Here is an 18,726-nt window from a genome sequence, read left to right on the forward strand (position 1 = left end):
TATTTACATTATTTATAGTTTGCCTTTCTCATGTAGACTGAAGGTGGATTACACAGAGTGAGTCAACATAATTGACAGGATAGGATATTCAATAAACAATATAATAGAATTAGTTTTAGAACCAATTAGAAATCTAAAAACCGAATAGAAACAAAGCATAAGTATTAACATGAAACATTAAATGATGCAAAAATTACATAGTAGTGTCAGCAAGCTAAACACTTCAGTATAGTCTTTAATAATTTATCCAAGTAACTTTGTGAATCATTTAGTATAGTGCAACCCTACTGTCTGTGTAGAAAAGCCCTCTAGAATAATTCAGTTTTGCATTCTTCGCTTTTAAAATTAAAGCTTGGATTCTCAGCATTCATTTTTTTAAAGTAAGCCTTTCGTTGTGTATATATAATGGGAAAGGCACATCTCCATGACTAAAAAGGTGCTCCAAAACAATCTGCTGCAGTTTAGGTACCAAACCAGAGCAAAACCTTCACTTGGAAGTTTGTTATTGCCCTTATAAAACCTTACAAAACCAACATTTTGTCATACCCTAGCACAGGCCTTTACAATGCAATACACAAGAATATATTGTGACATTTCCCATAACCTTCTGAGCTCCTGCCTGGGGAAATGCAAATACCTACTGTTTACAGCCCTTTCCCACAACTTTGTGGGAACATATTAGGTCCTCCCAAGCCTATCAGTAGCGGAGCGAGGATAGGAGAGTGCCTGCATCATAATGCCGGCTCTGTTCTTTCTTTCCCTGGATTCAAAAATGCATGATAGATTTGGCACCAGGTTTTCTAGCCTATTGTAAGCCCCCCAACACATTGCCCTATCCACTCCATCTGAGACTCCTTTGCATGTATGAATTGCAGGAAAAGTGAAAACCACAAACTCTGCAAGGGGGAGCAGAGATTTGAGGTGAACGGAAACAGAACAAAAACAGAGGCTGAATGTAGGAGGGGATGCTTAGAAGCTGTCAGTGGGGAAAGAAAAAAAAGGAGTAACCCACAGGTGTGCAGGGAAACCTACAGTGGTGAAGTGTGGTAAGGTATACAGAGATAAATGAAGGTTAACTTGTGTAATGCCAGTACATTTTCCTGGCAGGGCAAACAGCTGCTCTGGGGGTTGTTTGAAACCAGGAAAACTGCATGGGGGAGAGAGCTGACCCTCCCATGTCTGCTATTAGCTAGCTTTTTTGTGGGGAATTCAGTCAGGGATCACCTGTCCTGTTGTATAGTTGCACCTCCAAGGACTCAGAAGCGAGATGCAATACAGAGACATATTGTGCCCAGAGTGTCCTAGTTCTGAACTAGCAAAAGAAGACCACAGTAGATGCCAAGTTCTTTCTTTAATTTGCATTAATAATTTGAGACAGTTTTGACAAGCACTTTGTTTATACTTTTTTTTCTTTCCATAGCATGCCATGGACATTCTGGGCTTCGGCCCTGAAGAGAAATATGGCTGCTATAAAATAGTGGGAGCCATCATGCAATTTGGCAACATGAAATTCAAGCAGAAGCAACGTGAGGAACAGGCAGAGGCTGAAGGCACTGAAAGTAAGGGCCTCATCTGCATAATTGCCTGCTGCAGTCTAAACAGATACAGCATTGGTTTGCAGAACTTGCACTTTACTAGATCATCTGTTTTTAAATAATAATAATAATAATAATAATAATAATAATAATAATAATAATATAAAGTAAAGGGCTAGTAGCCAAGGATTTCTTGCAGAGCAATCCAAACCTTTCTAATTCATTGATGTGACTCTGCTTTGGATGGCATGGTAAATGACAGAAGCTTGTTTCTCCCCTCATTATCTCCTGATTTCTCATATATGATTCCATCGTAGGTGCCGATAAAGCCTCTTACCTCATGGGAATCAGCTCAGCTGACCTGATCAAAGGTCTGCTCCACCCGAGAGTAAAAGTTGGAAATGAATATGTGACCAAAGGTCAGAATGTAGAACAGGTAAGTATCTGGTGCTATTTGGCCTGACATTTCCGATCTTACTTGGAATCTATTAGCTGTGGACCCTGCAGAAACCTTATGCAACGGGATGACCTTACACAACCAACATCTGTGTCTGTATACTAAGACCTGTGGAAAATATATGGCATGATTATTTTTTGGGTTAGATCCAACCAGGTTTTCTCTTGTTCAAAAAAGGCAAGAGGAGTCCTCTTTGGCCACCAAAAAGGCTATGCCGACAGGATGAGTTGAACAAAAGCCACATGTTGAGTCTGTAGTACTATAGTGAGAAGGAGAATTGGGTGAGATTGTGCAAAAAGGCTTCTTGGATCCAACCCATTTTCTATTGTAATGTTTCTTGAGTTATGTAAAGGCTGGACTACGCTTTTCCTTACGTGTTGTACCATTATCACTCCGTTGACTCGAAAGCTTCATTTATAATACTAGTGATGCTAAACCATTCCCAGTAAGTAATTGTAAGGACTTTGCCTTTTTTTTTGCTGGAGCAAAGGCTCTTGACATGAGTCAGGCCAGGTTCTGGCCACAAGTCAAGTTCTTGGTTCTCATGCCCATGAAAGTCTGTGTACAGTTCTGCTCATCCTGTTTTCTGCAGCTGTGATAATGTTTAGTCTGTCTTCCTGGGAACCTCTTATCTCTGGGTTGCCTAGCAATGTTTACCTTTTCAGTCCGTAGTGTCTTAAGCATGTAACCTGCCTGTGTTCACCATTACTAGCCTCACCTGCCTGTAGGCAGTCAGTCCTTTAATCTGTCTTTTTGCTCCTAATAAAGTATTACTGCTTCAGAGCTACCTGCCTGGATGAGTTTGCTTATGAGATGCTAGGGACAGACGCCTGATACTGACAGTAAGGGGACTGTGTTTAAATGGTCAAATAATACTAGTGAGCCATGGAGCTCAATATTAAACATACTCACTTAGATGTAACTCAGGGCTTACTCACAAGTAAATGCACAAGATTGTAGCCTTACAGTCCCACGGTAAGCAGAATTATGTTCCTTAGTGGGTGAAAACGCATGGTCACTTTATCCTCCTTTAATCCCTGTTTCAGCCAGGATTCAGCCAGGATCAGACGCATGCGTTTCGCTTAATGTGTGTTCGATCCTGGTTAAAACAGGGATTAAAGGAGGATAAAGCGACCATGCGTTTTCACCCTATGTCTACTGAGAGCCATATGCCCATATATGTCTGTAGAGAGCCGGCGTGGCGTAGTGGCTAAGGTTTCAGACTAGGATCTGGGAAACCGGGTTCGAATCCCCACTCACATTATGGAAACTTGCCGGGTGACCTTGGGCCAGTCACACACTCTCAGCCCTGACCCTGGCTAGTATTTGGATGGGAGACCTTCAAGGAATACCAGGGCCATGACATGGTGGCAGGCAATGGCAAACCATCTCTGAACGTCTCTTGCCTTGAAAAGCCTACGGGGTCGCCATAAGTCAACTATGATTTGACAGCCCAAAAAAAAGTCTGTTGATCTCAATGGGTTTATCAGTGTATAACTCTGCTTAGAGTTCCACTATTGGTTTTGCAGAGACTATTTAGCTGCAGTATGAAAGTCACTATTGAAATAGAAATTGCCAAGCCCATGTTGATCCATATTGATTGATACAACCACCGCTTTCCCTTATCTGTGTTTAACTATGTAATGCAGGGGTCCCCAACGTGGTGCTCATGAGTGCCATGGCACCCGCCGACACCTTTTCTTGTTCCCACCAAGTGTTTTTAGGAAGTGGGAGGGGCCAGGTAGAGCTTTTGGCTAGCCAGGCTTCTGGTTGACTATTAGAGATTTGATTGGCTGTGCAGATATTTTTAAAATGTTGCTTTGGCAGCAGCTGCCACCACAGCATAAAGGTCTGCACTGTGTTACTGATGTTAAACTGTGGCAATCATTGTGTGGCTGGCTGCACCTCCTGCAGCAGCCATATTGTGGCAGCCATTTTGTGGCTGTGCCCACCAAGACGTGTCCGAATTCCAAATGTGCCCGCAGGCTCAAAAAGGTTGGGGAATCCCTGATGTAATGTCATCAGAAGAGAACAAATGTTTATTTTGACGAACTGCTGCTGTGTTTTCATTTGTAGGTGGTGTATGCAGTTGGTGCTTTGGCCAAAGCCACTTATGACCGCATGTTCAAGTGGTTAGTTTTCCGTATCAACAAAACCTTGGACACTAAACTAGCCAGGCAGTTCTTCATTGGAGTTCTGGACATTGCAGGCTTTGAGATCTTTGAGGTAGGTTTCAAAGTTGACCTCCAGAACCACCTCAGGACTTTGCACAAGGAAAAATGAGAGACCAAAGCCCTGCTAATGCAGTTTATTTTCTCCACAAACCCTATGCCACACTCTACTCAGAGCCACTCTCTCAGTCCAAAAAAGTCACTGTCACACTATGTGAGGCAAGGGTAATAAGCTACTGAATTTGTTCCAGCAGCTCACATGACCATTCTTTAATATTTTGAAATAATAATGTAATTAAATTGAGCATATTGTAGCAAGAACAAGAATGTTACTATTTACTATTTCCCTTCCTTCCGAAGAGCCTTTGTGCTCGTCTGTTTAAATGCTGCATCCTCAGCAGTATTAAGCAGATATAGAAATCTACCATATTCTGACAGACGTTCATGCAATACAAAGAAAATTGATACATTATCTTATAAGATGATGAAATGCCCCCTCTTTAAACACCACCGAGATAAATGGATTGCCCCCATATTGGCGAGAATTACTGTCACCATAACAAGAGACAAAATAGTCCCCTTTTTTGCTGATGGATAGAGACCCAAATATAACATTGGCTAAGGCCAAATATCTCTCCATCATACTTTCCTCTAAGAAATAACTGCTCAGGACCTGGGGGGGTCATAGGAGCAAAGAAGGAAAGAAAGAAAAGGACTATTTACTATTTATAACAGTGTTTTCTATTTAGGTGCCTAAAAACCTAAACACTTCACAATCAAATCTGAACAATAAAACAATGTCCCTGCATGGAGGCCAATAGTCTGATATTGCACTGCTACTATGAATTATTAAAATTAGTATTGAGATAACAACCAACCTACTTTTATTCCATCCATTTTCAGAGTTTTATTTTTGGATATAGTGATTAATTTGAAGGGTGTATCTCTGCTAAAATATACATCAGTGTTACAGTTTAGATGTCATGGCTGACTTCCAAGAATTCTGGGAATTGTAGCTTGATAAGGGTGCTGAGAATTCTCTGTTAAGAGATCTACATAGAGATCCCACCCCTCAAAAGGATAACAATTCTCAGCATTCCCATTGAAGGCATACCATTTTATACTTGTGTTATGGAAGTGCCCTAAGTGGTGTTTTCACACCTAATGTGCCCCCATAATGTTTATTATCGTTTTAATTAATTTAAATGTTTTATCCTGCTTTTTCATCTATTGACGTTGCTCAAATAATTAAAAAACGTGTCAGTTGCCACTCAATAAATGTGGTTTCTCAATTAATAATGACAGTATTCTGTCACCAATTTCACATCCATGGTTTCCTTATATTCTGTGTTAATTGATGGATTGTGTGCTTTGGGATGTGTTTTCTGGCTTTTAGCTATACTGACAGGCACATATCCCAAAGGGTACAAGTTTAGTTCAAGTATCACATGTAACCATACTGCACTATTTAAAAAAGCAATCACAGGCTGCTTTTTGCTGACGATGTAGTACCAAGAGCTATGTTACCAGAACCAGGTGCATTTAACCTATGTATGCATGGGCAGGGAGTTTCACCAAGATAAAAATAAGCTGTAGATCATACATGAAAAGCCATTGTACATATTCAGTTTTTTTTTTAAATCACACTTGCCATTTTTGTACCTCGTACATCACTATTGGAAAGTGGATAGTCCTGTAATATGGTGGGTAGCCATTTCAGTTCTGTTTACTTAGAATGTATCCCTTCAATGCACTCTGGCATGTCATCCAGGAATGTATATGCAGTCAATGGTGCCTACCCTTGGGTGTATGCCACTGTAGTGTCTACCCTGATAACATCTAGATTAGATTACTGCAATGCATTCTACGTGGGGCTGCCCTTGAAGACTGTCTGGAAGCTACAGTTGGTACAGAATGCTGCGGACAGAGTATTGACGGGAGTGGGTCATAGGGATCATATCACTGCAGTCTTGTTCCATCTACACTGGCTTTCTATTGGCTTCCAGGCTCAATTCAAGGTGCTGGTATTGAGTTTTAAAGCTCTGTACTGATTGGGACCAACATACCTTAAGGCCTTCTCCCATATGAACCTACCCACTCACCCCGGTCATCCTCAGAGGCCCTGCTTTGGTTGCTTCCACCATCTGAAACTAGATGGGTGGGAACCCAAGAAAGAGCCTTCTCTATTGTGGCACCAAAACTTTGGAGCTCCCTCCCCAGGGAGATTTGTCTGCCTCCCTCTATCAGTGTCTTTCACCAGCAGGTGAAAACTTTTTAAAAATTTCATCTGGCATGTCCCCAGTACTGGTTATTGGCTCTCTTTCTAGTGTTGTTCATTCATATGTTTCAATTGAATTATTTTATAATTTTAACTGTATTTTTGTTTAAATTTTTTTTTTACGTTTGCCACCTTATGGACCTTGATTGGCTGGAAACATTAAAATGTTTTAAATGATACAAATAAACTGTACAAGTTTGAAGCACTCAGGCTTTTGTTTTCTGCCTGCAGTATAACAGCTTTGAACAGCTGTGCATCAACTTCACAAATGAGAAGCTGCAACAGTATTTCAATCACCACATGTTTGTGCTGGAACAAGAAGAATACAAGAAAGAAGGGATCGAGTGGGTCTTCATTGACTTTGGCCTGGACTTGCAGGCTTGCATTGATCTGATTGAAAAGGTAAAGCTGGGACATTATGGTGCAGTGAATATAGGCTGATGTCCTTGAAAGGGGTGAGGGATGCACATGTTTATAATGTCCAGTTCTGGTGTCCTCTTGCTTCCAACCAATCTAGCAGAAGAGCAACAGTGTTTGGCCAGTCTTTTTACAACACAGCAAAATAATTTCCTTTTTTCCTTCTCAACCACATTTGCCAGTTCTTTATATTTCTGACTGAAAACTGGTCCCTTTATTTCTGGCCATTTGTTTCTAATGCTCAAAACAGGTTCACTGCTCGAAACAGGGACACTTGCTCGAAACTTATTATCTCAAACTGTAATAGATTTCCGGTAGCAAAAGGGGCAATTTATAGTGCAATCCTGTAAGAGAGATTCCCACTTAAATCCATTTGAATCAATGGACTTGGATTGAAGTAACTCTCCATAGGATTAGATGTCTACCTCCCACTGGCAATAAAGAATATAAAATAAATTCTTACATTCATTGGTTTGATTTGAACCATCCTGTTTTGAATGGGCTCATTTAGGTGTGGGATGAATTGCTAATAATCAAACACGTACAACTCCTAATTGAAATCCAAGCAGGGAATGACTTTGTTTATATTTAAAATGGATTCTTCCAATGTACTCTGGGTGTCCACTTTTTTTTTTTTAAAAAATGCCTTCACTGACCTTTTTCCTTTTGTGAGATGAATAGTGGTCTACTGTTGGGTGGTGCTTGTTTCTTCCTTTTTGTAGCGGTGCATCTTTAGGCGAAAATGCATGGTCGCTTTATCCTCCTTTAATCCCTGTTTCAGCCAGGATTCAGCCAGGATCGAACACATGCGTTTCACCTAACATGCGTTCGATCCTGGCTAAAACAGGGATTAAAGGAGGATAAAGCTACCATGCGTTTTTGCCCTGTGATTGCTACAGAACCTTTCTTTCAGATGTTAAAAGTTTACCTTCCTTAGGGACTCAGAAAGTCTTCACCTATGATTAGTAATACTACCTTTAAGCTATTCCATTCTATTCAATGACATGGATTCTTTCATAAAGTAGGTGAGTTTCACCAAGCAATAAATGTTATTTTTCTTAATGAGGTTTACAAACTATGCAGTTATAGAAATTAGATCATCCAATATCTTTTAGTGAAAAAGATTAATTGCATTTATTAACATATATTATCTATTATCATTTATTTATTTAGGAGATTTCTATGCCGCCCCATCAGAGTTCTACTTGAGGCAGCTTACAATTAAAATAATAAGTTAACAATACTAAAACAACAGGCATTAAAACAAGCTGTGGGACATAAGCAGCACAAAACTATCTACAAAACAAACCAGATGTTAAACAGCATGGGGGACAAAATGGAACTCTGTGGAGCCCTATAGCATAAATGCCACGGGGCGGAGCAGCAGTCTCCCAGCACCACCCTCAGGAATCTGCCAATCAAGTAAGAATAGAACCAGTGAAGCATAGTGCCCCCTCCACTCCCAACACAACCAGCCTATCCAGAAGGATACCATGGTTGATGGCAATGAAAGTTGTTGAGAGATCCAGGAGAATCCACAGAGATGCACACTCCCCCTGTCGCTCTCAAAGAAGGATGATGCGTAGTTCTTGAAATATTTTTTTAAAACCCAGAGCCAAAAATCTAGTAATTCATGCATCCTTTCTAACAACAGGCTCATTTAGGCTTTCAAAAACATTTCACAGCTCCCTTTCTTACTATTTCTATATGGAAAGAAGGACATAAAGTATGATTATTTGGAAAGGATTTATTTAATTGTATGTTATCTTTCTCTGAAAAAAGATGAAACATAATCTCAACATAATGCTTCATGATGTAGCATATTCTGCTGCAAAAGAACACCTTAAAAATAGATGCATACCATAATGTCTGAGTTGGAAGGATGAGCCATCACACAGTGAATCTTTGTGGTCTTGTGAAAGCAATTCCTTGTTATTAACACCACTTTGGAAATGCTAGAACAAAAGCATACATAACTTGTGGTCCTATCACATGGGACTGCTTTTACAAGAACATTACACCACATGGAGGGAGAATGATATATTGGGGTAAATTTTCTGCCTCATAAAGGGGTATGTGAATCAGCCGGTTATCTTGAAAAATCAAATCCCCTCCTGGGCAGGGTGACAAGACCCTATCTGTCTGTTCCCAGAAGAATAGGCCAAATTACTAAATGCCGTCCTGTTATACTTTGCATGATAACTAAGGACTGTTTACAGTGGTCAAAAACCGATGATTATTTGCCATACATGGCAGTGATTACTGCTTATACTTTCTACCTCTTATCCTAGACAACAATTCATACCAGCTGAAGCTTTTCTCCTGATCATTTTTCTTTCCTTGTAGCCAATGGGAATCCTGTCCATTCTAGAGGAAGAGTGTATGTTCCCCAAAGCGTCTGATATGTCATTCAAGGCTAAACTGTATGACAATCACATTGGGAAATCTCCCAACTTCCTAAAGCCCCGACCTGATAAGAAGCGCAAATACGAAGCCCACTTTGAGTTGGTGCACTACGCAGGAGTGGTATGTTTGGGTGTCCTGGCTAACATATTCTGGGCTTTGACCGTTGCTTTTCTGTGTTCTGCCTCCATTACCTGTTGCTTTGTTCTGATTGCAGGTACCCTACAACATTGTTGGCTGGCTAGATAAGAATAAAGACCCCCTGAATGAGACGGTGGTAACCATCTTCCAAAAATCACAGAATAAGCTGTTAGCTACCTTGTATGAGAATTATGTGGGCTCTTCAGGTGAGCTGTATTCCTCTCTATGCTCATTCTATATGGTGCTTTACATGGTAGACATCAGAACATAAGAAGAGCCCTGCTGGATCACACCAAGGACACATCTAGTCCAGCATTCTATTTTTATAGTGTCTAATTTGATGTTTCCAGGAAACCTACAAGTTAAGTAGGGCATGGGCTCAAGAGCCATGTCCCCCACCCCAGCAACTGATATTAAAAAAACCTTATAATTTTATGCTACTACATGGTAGCATTTCCACGTCTCTGCAAATTAGTGCTGGTCTCTATTCTGAATGGGTTTCATTAGGTAGGAACTGCAGTGTATCAGACTTCCTCAGTGTTATAGGCTCGATTAGATATAATGCCATCCCCAGATCAGACCCAGAGATGCCACCGATGTTTTGGAGCCTAAAGCAGGCGATTTAAAAATGCCACGTGGGTCTGATCCTGAATCAACCGGGCCCTCCACACGACTCTTTCAGCACTCAAAAAGGTGGGGGAAACAAGAGCACCTGGTCCCACCATGCTGTGGTCCCAATTAGGAAAAAAAAAGATTATTCCCTTCCTCAAAACTACCTGGGATGACATATAGAAAAATATTACGTTTGGACTCCCTTTCTGAACTGTTCGAAAACTGATGCATTTATGTGGACTACAGTTAATAACACTCTCCTTTATTCCATCCACTCATTTCTGCACTCTCGTATTCCTTCCCTGCATATGATCTATTCCCTTCTTCCAAGGAATCAAGAGTAGTGTCCATGGAGTTGCTGGGCAATTTTCTGTCCAGGTATTAACCAGGCTTAGCAGCAGTAGTACTGTTCAGATTATTCCTTGGGTCTGTTAATTGATCAACCAATGTATTTAATTTAGGACATTTATCACATTTTTCTTTTAAAAATATTCAAAATGTCTTACAGTAGTAGTAAATAAAAACAACTCATTTATGAAATCATCAGTCATGACTGGTAATAGTACAAATAAATACAATATGTCAATGAAACCACTCATATCAACACAGTCAGCAAGAAACCACTGCAGCATTCTTAAAGAGTTCAAGGAAACAAAACAGAATAGCCAATAGATTTCCATAGAGCTTCTGCTGTCTCTCAAATCTTAGCAGCTGAAATAAATGAATATCTCTATAATAGTAATAAGTCTGTGTTGCATTTGACAGATGAAGTCAGGCCAGGTGGCAAAGAGAAACGTAAGAAGGCCGCTTCATTCCAAACTGTATCCCAGCTGCACAAGGTAAGCAAATCACTAATTAGATCCAGCAGAATCCCATTTGTACTTCTGGGCAACCTGGACTTGATCCAGCTGTAAGGTCTTGAGCTCTAGGAAGGCATTAAATAAGACCACCAGAGGCTGGCACTGTAGTCCAGATTATTCTGGTTTGCTGGGAGCGTGAGTGCTCCACAATCCAGTTCTTACTGTGTCCTGTGAACATCATCATTTCACACTTGATTGGGTCTTGAATGAGTAGGGTTGCCAACTGCCAGGTAGTAGCAGGAGATCTCCTGCTAATTCAACTGATCTCCAGCTGATAGAGATCAGATCATCTGGAGAAAAATTGTTGCTTTGGCAATTGAACTCTATGGCATTGAAGTCCCTCCCCTCCCCAAACCCCTCCCTCCTCAATCTCCGCCCCAAAAATCTCCCGCTGGTTGCGAAGAGGGACCTGGCATCCCTATGAATGAGAGAGATTCTAGAATGGAGAGGAAGTGGGTTCCCTTTGTGGTAGGGAAATGCTTACTGATGCCCCTCTGTTACATTTGCGCTACATGGTTCCTGGCTTTTTCTCCGTTGCTGAGGGAGAGGCAGTTAAGACTTGCAGTGATGTTTAGATAATTTATTACATGAACATCACTTTAAGTCTGTGCTATTTCTCTCCTCACTCTTGACTGCGGGAAGGACAACCTTTGGGAAGAAGAAAACCAGTGTGGATTTTACAGGGGTCTGAGCCACCAGCCCTCTGCCTTTGCTGTCCTGGGAGAGAATCAAAGGAGCGTAATGCACTCCACACGGAACCAGTTAGCAGCGTCCACTAGGGCCTTCTAGACACCAGGGCCTTCTAGAATGTTCTTATCCTCTGGTAAATGGGGCAGGCTGAAAGAACGGAGGCTGAAGCATATTTTCAGATCCATTGATGGGAGACTAGAAATTTTTAGACTGAAGGATCCTTGACTTAACTAGATGTGAATGGCTGAGCTGCTTGTTAATGATGGCACACCTGTTTAAAGCAAAAGGGGGCAGAGGAAAGTGCTGTCAAGTCGCAGCTGACTTACCGCAACCTTGCATGGTTTTCAAGGCAAGAAATGAAATGCGGTGGTTGCCTCTGTAGCAACCCTGGACTTCCTTGGTGGTCTCCCATCCAAACATTAACCAAGGATGTCCATGCTTAGCTTCTGAAATCTGATGAGACCATCCAGGTCAGGGCAAAGCAAAAGGTGCATCCTGTTTTTAAGAGCAAAAGACCACCATACCTATTGCTTATGGGAGCATGGGGAGAGAACATAGTTAGTGGTAAAGCATAATTTTTGAATTCAGAAAGCTCCAGGATCAGTCCCTGGCATTTCCGATTAAAGGGGTGAGAAAGACTTAGCTCTGCATGAGACCCTGCTGGCCAGGGTAGAGTGACTAACTAGAACTATAGTCTGATTCAGTATAACTTCATATAGTGACTGCCTATACCCCCCTCCCCTCACATTACTCTCTCTCTAGCTGAGCTAAAGTGTTGGAGCTCAGCTTGAAATCTGACCACATGACTGGTATCTGAAATCAAGCCAATGGAGAACAGGAGTATAATAGTATGTAATGGACTAAAGAACGTTGGATAGATTTTAAAGGAGAAATCTCATGCATGCTCCTAAAGCCAAATACCTAGAGAGGTGCCTATTGGACAAATGTTACCTAGGATCTTTTTGCACAATTAGTCATGGGCCTTTTATGTTTGGCTGTTTCCCTCGTGGTCACCCCTTCAATGACTTTGGGTCTTTGTTTTGATTATTCATGCCATTTCCGACTGTCAGAGACCACCTCACTCTCCTCCAGCGTTTCCCCGCATTTTCAGGGACCTGTTTTCTTTTGAATTTGAAAACATGGGCAAAATGCAGGGAAATGTAGGGGGAGAGCAAGGCGGCCTCTGGGGGTCAGAAATGGCATGCATAATCTAAACAAAGACCCGAAGTAGTCAGAGGAGTGACGGCACGTGAAACCACCATGCATAAAAGACCACAGTCTACGATCAGGTCTTGTCCTACTTAACGTCCAATGAAAACATGCCTGCTTTTGCTGACAGATGCCGGAGGCTGTGCTTCTCTGTGGAGCCATGGCTGGCTCTGTCCTTGCATTGGCCATTTCTCTCCTTTTCAAGAACAATGTCAGGGTAGCAGGATCTGGTTCTTCCTCCTGAACCAGAAGAAGCTGAACAAAGTGCCCCCAAGGCATGCAAACACACACACATCATCTAATTCATAACACCACCTCCTGAGTTTGAATCAACAATCCACTTGCCACGTAAGGCAGAATGGGGAGGAGACAATGACATGAGGTGGGAAGTTGGGCTGTCCTCTGTTTAACTCTGAATATCTGCCTTACAGGAGAACCTGAACAAACTGATGACCAATTTGCGTGCCACCCAGCCCCACTTTGTCCGCTGCATCATTCCCAATGAAACCAAGACCCCAGGTACACAACCACAAACAACAGGAGATGTCTGTGACAGATGGCCAGGGGGAAAGTCAGAATTTTGTATTGTATTTAAATTTGAGATTTTTAAAGCAATTCCTTACTTGTAAATAGTACATAGTGCAATTATAAGCAGAATTACACCCTTGAACTCAATGGGCTTAGCAGGGTGTTAACTCTGCTTAGGACCACACTGAAAACATCTGATAGTTTAACCCTAAACACAGTGGAACTTGTGGCTGAATAAATGTGCTAGAAATCTGGCTGCAAAGACACTGATCTCCTAGTTTTCCTTTCCTGCCTCTCTTCCTCCCTTCCGTGTCTTGATTTTATTGCAGCAATTTAATAATAAAATAAACACCATATGTGTTTATTTCCCCACTTCTTTAGCTCTATCTAGGAGTATGAACAATTGTTTTAAAATTCTGAATGACACCTAATTTCTTTTTAAGTATAAGGAGTGGTTGTTGATGAGAGGTACCTGGAGACACGAGATTCCTTTCTGTCCTGTACAGGTGTCATGGATCCCTTCATGGTGCTGCATCAGCTGCGGTGCAACGGTGTGCTGGAAGGCATCCGCATCTGTAGGAAAGGGTTTCCGAACAGGATCCTCTATGCTGACTTCAAGCAGCGGTAATTCTGCTTTCTTCTCACCTACATTGGCCACTGGTCATTCTCAGCTGCCCTACTGCTATAAGAAACAACATGTGTATTTCTGCATGCCTGCAGGTGTGAAATCCAGTTACTGGCAAAGAATTTGGCTTACTACAAACTTTCTATCAGTTTTATGTCAGTTTAATTGTCATGGCTCCCCTCCACCCCAAATCCTGGGAATTACAAGCGAGGATGCTGAAAACTGGCTTTTAGAGATCCCTGTCCTCCTATGACTGTTCCCATGGTTCCTTTAAAGGTAAAGGTAGTCCCCTGTGCAAGCACCGGGTCATTCCTGACCCATGGGGTGACGTCTCATCCTGACGTTTACTAGGCAGACTGTGTTTACGGGGTGGCTTGCCATTGCCTACCCCAGTCGTCTACACTTTACCCCCAGCAAGCTGGGTACTCATTTTAAATACCTTGGAAGGATGGAAGGCTGGGTCAACCTTGAGCCGACTACCTGAAACCAACTTCTGTCGGGATCGAACTCAGGTTGTGAGCAGAGCTTTTGACTGCAGTACTGCAGCTTACCTCTCTGCGTCATGGGGCCGTGCTCATGGTGTGTATGTGCGCGTGCACATTTGCCCACTGACCCTCAGGTGGTTGGCGGGCAGAAGGGTGAATTACTGGGGGTTTGCCTGCCACCACTGGGCACCTGGCAACCCTACTGTTAAACCATTTTAAGTACATCATGTAAACAGCTTCAGTTTTCATGTTTCAGCATACAAGCATGTAAGCAGTGACTGGTAAAAGCTTTGAATGAGTGCTTGTAAAGAGCAATAGGACTTTCAGGTCTTTTGAGGGCAACTGTTTAGCTGTTGTATGGAACAGGACGTTGGAACGATAGACAGTTGGTCTGATCCATCACAATTGCTCTTAAGGCCGTGTCTTCATCAGTGCAGAACCTTACGTTGCTTTCTGGGAAGAGGTACAAACTCCCCAATAGCCACACCATGTAGGCGTTCTTGATTCCTGGCATCTGCTTCATGCTGACGCTATGTCCTTTATCCTTTTAGCTACCGCATCTTGAACCCTGCTGCCATTCCTGATGACAAATTTGTGGATAGCAGGAAGGCCACGGAAAAGCTGCTGAATTCTTTGGATCTTGACCACACCCAGTTTAAGTTTGGACACACTAAGGTGGGTGATGCACAGAGTGATTGAAATGATTTGCTGTGTCCTGAAACGAAAGCCTTGAGGGTTGACAGGATGTGTGTAAACTAAAGTGTGCATACAGCCTCTCTTTATATTGAGGTCATTTCGGTTTCCTCTGCTCAACATTATCTGTTTTCGCATATCCTGCTTATTGTTAAGGATAGGTATTCTTCCCCGCAATATTTCCCTGTTCTTTCTTCCCTATGTACCTTCTCCTGCTCTGTGTCAGCCCACAGCTTCCTTCACAGACAGTGGAACTGTTACAGCTTACAGATAAAGTCTTCCCTGTCACCCAGGAAAAGCATGGGGGGCGCATTTTGGGCTGCAGTGGGAAGGTGGAGGTGAGAAAGTTGGACTCTGTGGGTGGAAATCTTCAGTCTACAGGAAGACTCTGGTTGATGCAAGCAACCACCATGCACTCTTGGATCACCCGCTCCTCTCCTTTGCCCATCTCTTCTACCTCCATCCTTCTGCTTACTATCTCCAGGCCATGCCAGTATCTCCATAATTCCAGCACCCTTGTTGTGAACGGACTCCTTCTATTCCTTGCTGCTGTAGGAAAGAGGGTTGTCCTGATTAATATTCTGATGAGGGGGCCTATCCTTCAGGATTGTTCTATCACTTGTATTTCCTCCACTACAGGATCAATATGATGGATGTTCCCAATTCACTTGTTTGTAGGTGTTTTTCAAAGCCGGCTTGCTGGGTCTCCTGGAGGAGATGCGAGATGAACGTCTGGCTAAGATTATTACACTGCTGCAGGCTAGGATGCGTGGGCGCCTGATGCGAATTGAGTATGGCTGGATCATTGGTAGAAGGTACAGAGATGAACAAACCTTTCTTTCTTGCCTTTTGCAGGAATTTTCTGCTAGGATTTTTATGGTAAATAAAGGAACATGTTGGTGTTTTTCACACGAGGACAGAATTGTATAGTTTGCCTCTTGCTGCTGAGGCTGCTAATATAGCACAGCAGTGACTGGACTTCCACACAGGAGGCTTCCATTGTCTTTTTTTAAATTACCAATTTAATATCATTATGTTGATACACTTTTATATTAAAATATGAATCAGGTTCTCTGAGTTCCCAGTTTTCATTTAAAACAAAATAAGCTTTCCCCTATATATCTCTGCAAGGAAGAGGGCTAGAGACTTACTTTAAAAAAAAAAGAAAGACAGAAAACTGTGATCTTTCCCAAAATGTTGGAACAAAGCAGGTTTGAGAAGGATTGGAGAAAACCTAAGGAAACACTGGGAGGTGCCTGAATGTGCTATGATGCTTGTGGACAAACAGGACAAAATAATTTGCCAGCTGCATCAAACTTGGGGCAAATAACCCATGCAGAAACATCCATTAAGTGCTGCATGGAACCGTTTTTAAATTTTTATTTCTAGCTGGGAGTAGAGAAGTAGATGGATCTTATGTCTGCCTTCCACTGAGTTGGATCCTATGACTCTCTTCTGCAATATCTTCCTTCAAGGGAAGAAGACTCCTTTCAATGGAGAATGATTTTTTTAAATAGAGAAAGGACTCACCAGATGGAAATCTCTCTTTCTCTTTGTTGAAGAAAATTTTCTGTGTTGGAGGAAGACTTTGCAGAAAGTAGTCATATGATCTAGCCCATTGAGCACTGCATGGGCTCAAGCAATCCTCTCTCATCCATTAAGCCTGTACTCACTCCCCCCACCATGTATTTCTTTCTCCAGTAGTCTTCAGGTTGTAGCCTATAATGGGAGCAGGAAACACAATCTACTTCCTTGGTTATGGCCAATATTCAGACTGTGAGAATGACCCCAAAATAGAGTCCCTACATGCTTTGCTTCCCCCCTACAGGGATGCTCTCTACACCATCCAGTGGAATCTGCGTGCTTTTAACGCTGTCAAGAATTGGTCTTGGATGAAGCTTTTCTTCAAGATCAAGCCTCTTCTCAAGTCAGCTCAGACAGAGAAAGAAATGGCCCTCCTCAAAGAGGAGCTCCAGAAGTTGAAAGAGGCTCTAGAGAAATCAGAAGCTAAAAGGAAAGAGCTGGAGGAGAAGCAAGTCAGCATCATCCAGGAAAAGAATGATCTGTCATTGCAGCTTCAAGCAGTGAGTAATTGTGATGGCTACCATTTCCATGTTCCAAAGAAAGTCTAGGCATTGGTGTGTGTAGTCTGAGAATTAATGTTGGTATACCTTCAAATGGGACATTCTGGATTAAATAGCTATTTAAGCTAATTGTGGAGCCTTCCTCTGGTGCAGGAGGCTTCCTTCCTTCACAAGGGTATCTTCTGATGGAGGAACAGCCTCTTTCCCCACAGAAAATTCCTTTCTGCCCATGAAATGCTCCATACTTAGCCAGATGGAGGCTACATTCAATAAGTTTACTTGGGCATCCTGGATTGAAAAAGGTTAAAATATGAATAAGTAAAACATAGCAGGTGAAATTGGATTTATTTTTGAAATTCCCAAGTTTTTCAGATCCAATTTTTTGGTAAGCATTAGAATAACAGAGGACATACAGGTAGAGAAAAGAGTAGTGATTGGTGACCTGTAGGAATGTGGGGGATCTATGAAGGTAGTTAGGAGCAAGTGCAAGCAACTACAGTCCTATCCATTAAAGCCCTGGAGCCCTTTCTCAGCTCTATTCTCTATTTAAGCCTTCACCAGATACTGTGTGTTGTCCATCTTTAGTCAGCAACCACAAGAGGGGAAGGCTTGCCACCCCAAATGAAAGCTGAGACTCTAGAGATGCTGAATTATGTTCCAGTTATCTGGTTCTGCGCATGCGGTAAAGTATAGGTATGATCACCCCTGCTTTTAGATTCCATGCTTTTAACTTAATGTGTCTGATAGGTTGGAGGCAGTAAAATGAAGGGAGATTCCTACCTATAACCAGCAATGACACAGGGTCTTAACAATAATTCTTAAGAAAAGGGTCTTAACAATAATTCTGCATACATTTTATATATCAGTCCCTTGATACGGTAGCAGCAAGACCTGCCAGTGGGTAGCCATTTTCTGGGCTTCTCTTTTCAGGAGCAGGACAACTTGGCTGATGCAGAGGAGCGCTGTGACCTGTTGATCAAGACCAAGATCCAGCTGGAAGCCAAGGTGAAGGAACTGATGGAGCGTCTGGAGGATGAGGAGGAGATGAACTCAGACTTGACCTCTAAGAAGAGAAAACTGGAGGATGAATGTGCTGAGCTGAAGAAAGACATTGATGATTTGGAGATCACCCTGGCCAAGGTGGAGAAAGAGAAGCATGCCACAGAAAACAAGGTATTTGGATGAGTCTTATTTATGATTACAGGGGATTGGCAGCATCCAAGATTATGTGCTGAGAGGCCTAGTTCATCTACAGTGGGTTTAGATTGGCTTTTCAGTGTCTTAGATTGGAGTAACTCTGCATAGAATTGCACTGTCTGTTAGTGCATACTTCCTGTTATCCAATAGGAAATCATTTTGAGACAGCATGAATGCTTATGTTGGCGGATTTTATGATGTCTGAAAGTGCTACAAAACTTAGCAGGAAATCCATGTTATACAACATCAAAACATAATTCCAAATGAAAAGATAATTATCTGCTCCCTCAGCTCTCTTTTACTATAGAAAGCAGGTGAAGATATAATTTCCCTCACCAGTC

General features: G+C 42.1%; 1 protein-coding gene across 2 annotated transcripts in view; it reads left to right on the forward strand.

Moving 5' to 3' along the window:
- Window positions 1–18,726, forward strand: part of MYH7B (myosin heavy chain 7B) — a 57,871-nt gene that overhangs the window by 22,144 nt on the left and 17,001 nt on the right. For both annotated transcript variants that reach the window (XM_056844984.1, XM_056844983.1), the window contains exons 12-24: window positions 1,421–1,559; window positions 1,853–1,971; window positions 4,069–4,218; window positions 6,673–6,843; window positions 9,205–9,384; window positions 9,479–9,608; window positions 10,780–10,853; window positions 13,205–13,292; window positions 13,808–13,925; window positions 14,963–15,086; window positions 15,783–15,919; window positions 16,933–17,188; window positions 18,119–18,361. In XM_056844984.1, the coding sequence (XP_056700962.1) occupies window positions 1,421–1,559; window positions 1,853–1,971; window positions 4,069–4,218; window positions 6,673–6,843; window positions 9,205–9,384; window positions 9,479–9,608; window positions 10,780–10,853; window positions 13,205–13,292; window positions 13,808–13,925; window positions 14,963–15,086; window positions 15,783–15,919; window positions 16,933–17,188; window positions 18,119–18,361 (1,929 nt within the window). The remainder of the gene's footprint in view (window positions 1–1,420; window positions 1,560–1,852; window positions 1,972–4,068; window positions 4,219–6,672; window positions 6,844–9,204; window positions 9,385–9,478; window positions 9,609–10,779; window positions 10,854–13,204; window positions 13,293–13,807; window positions 13,926–14,962; window positions 15,087–15,782; window positions 15,920–16,932; window positions 17,189–18,118; window positions 18,362–18,726) is intronic.

This window comes from Euleptes europaea, chromosome 2, assembly GCF_029931775.1.
Source record: "Euleptes europaea isolate rEulEur1 chromosome 2, rEulEur1.hap1, whole genome shotgun sequence".
NCBI lineage: Eukaryota > Metazoa > Chordata > Lepidosauria > Squamata > Sphaerodactylidae > Euleptes > Euleptes europaea.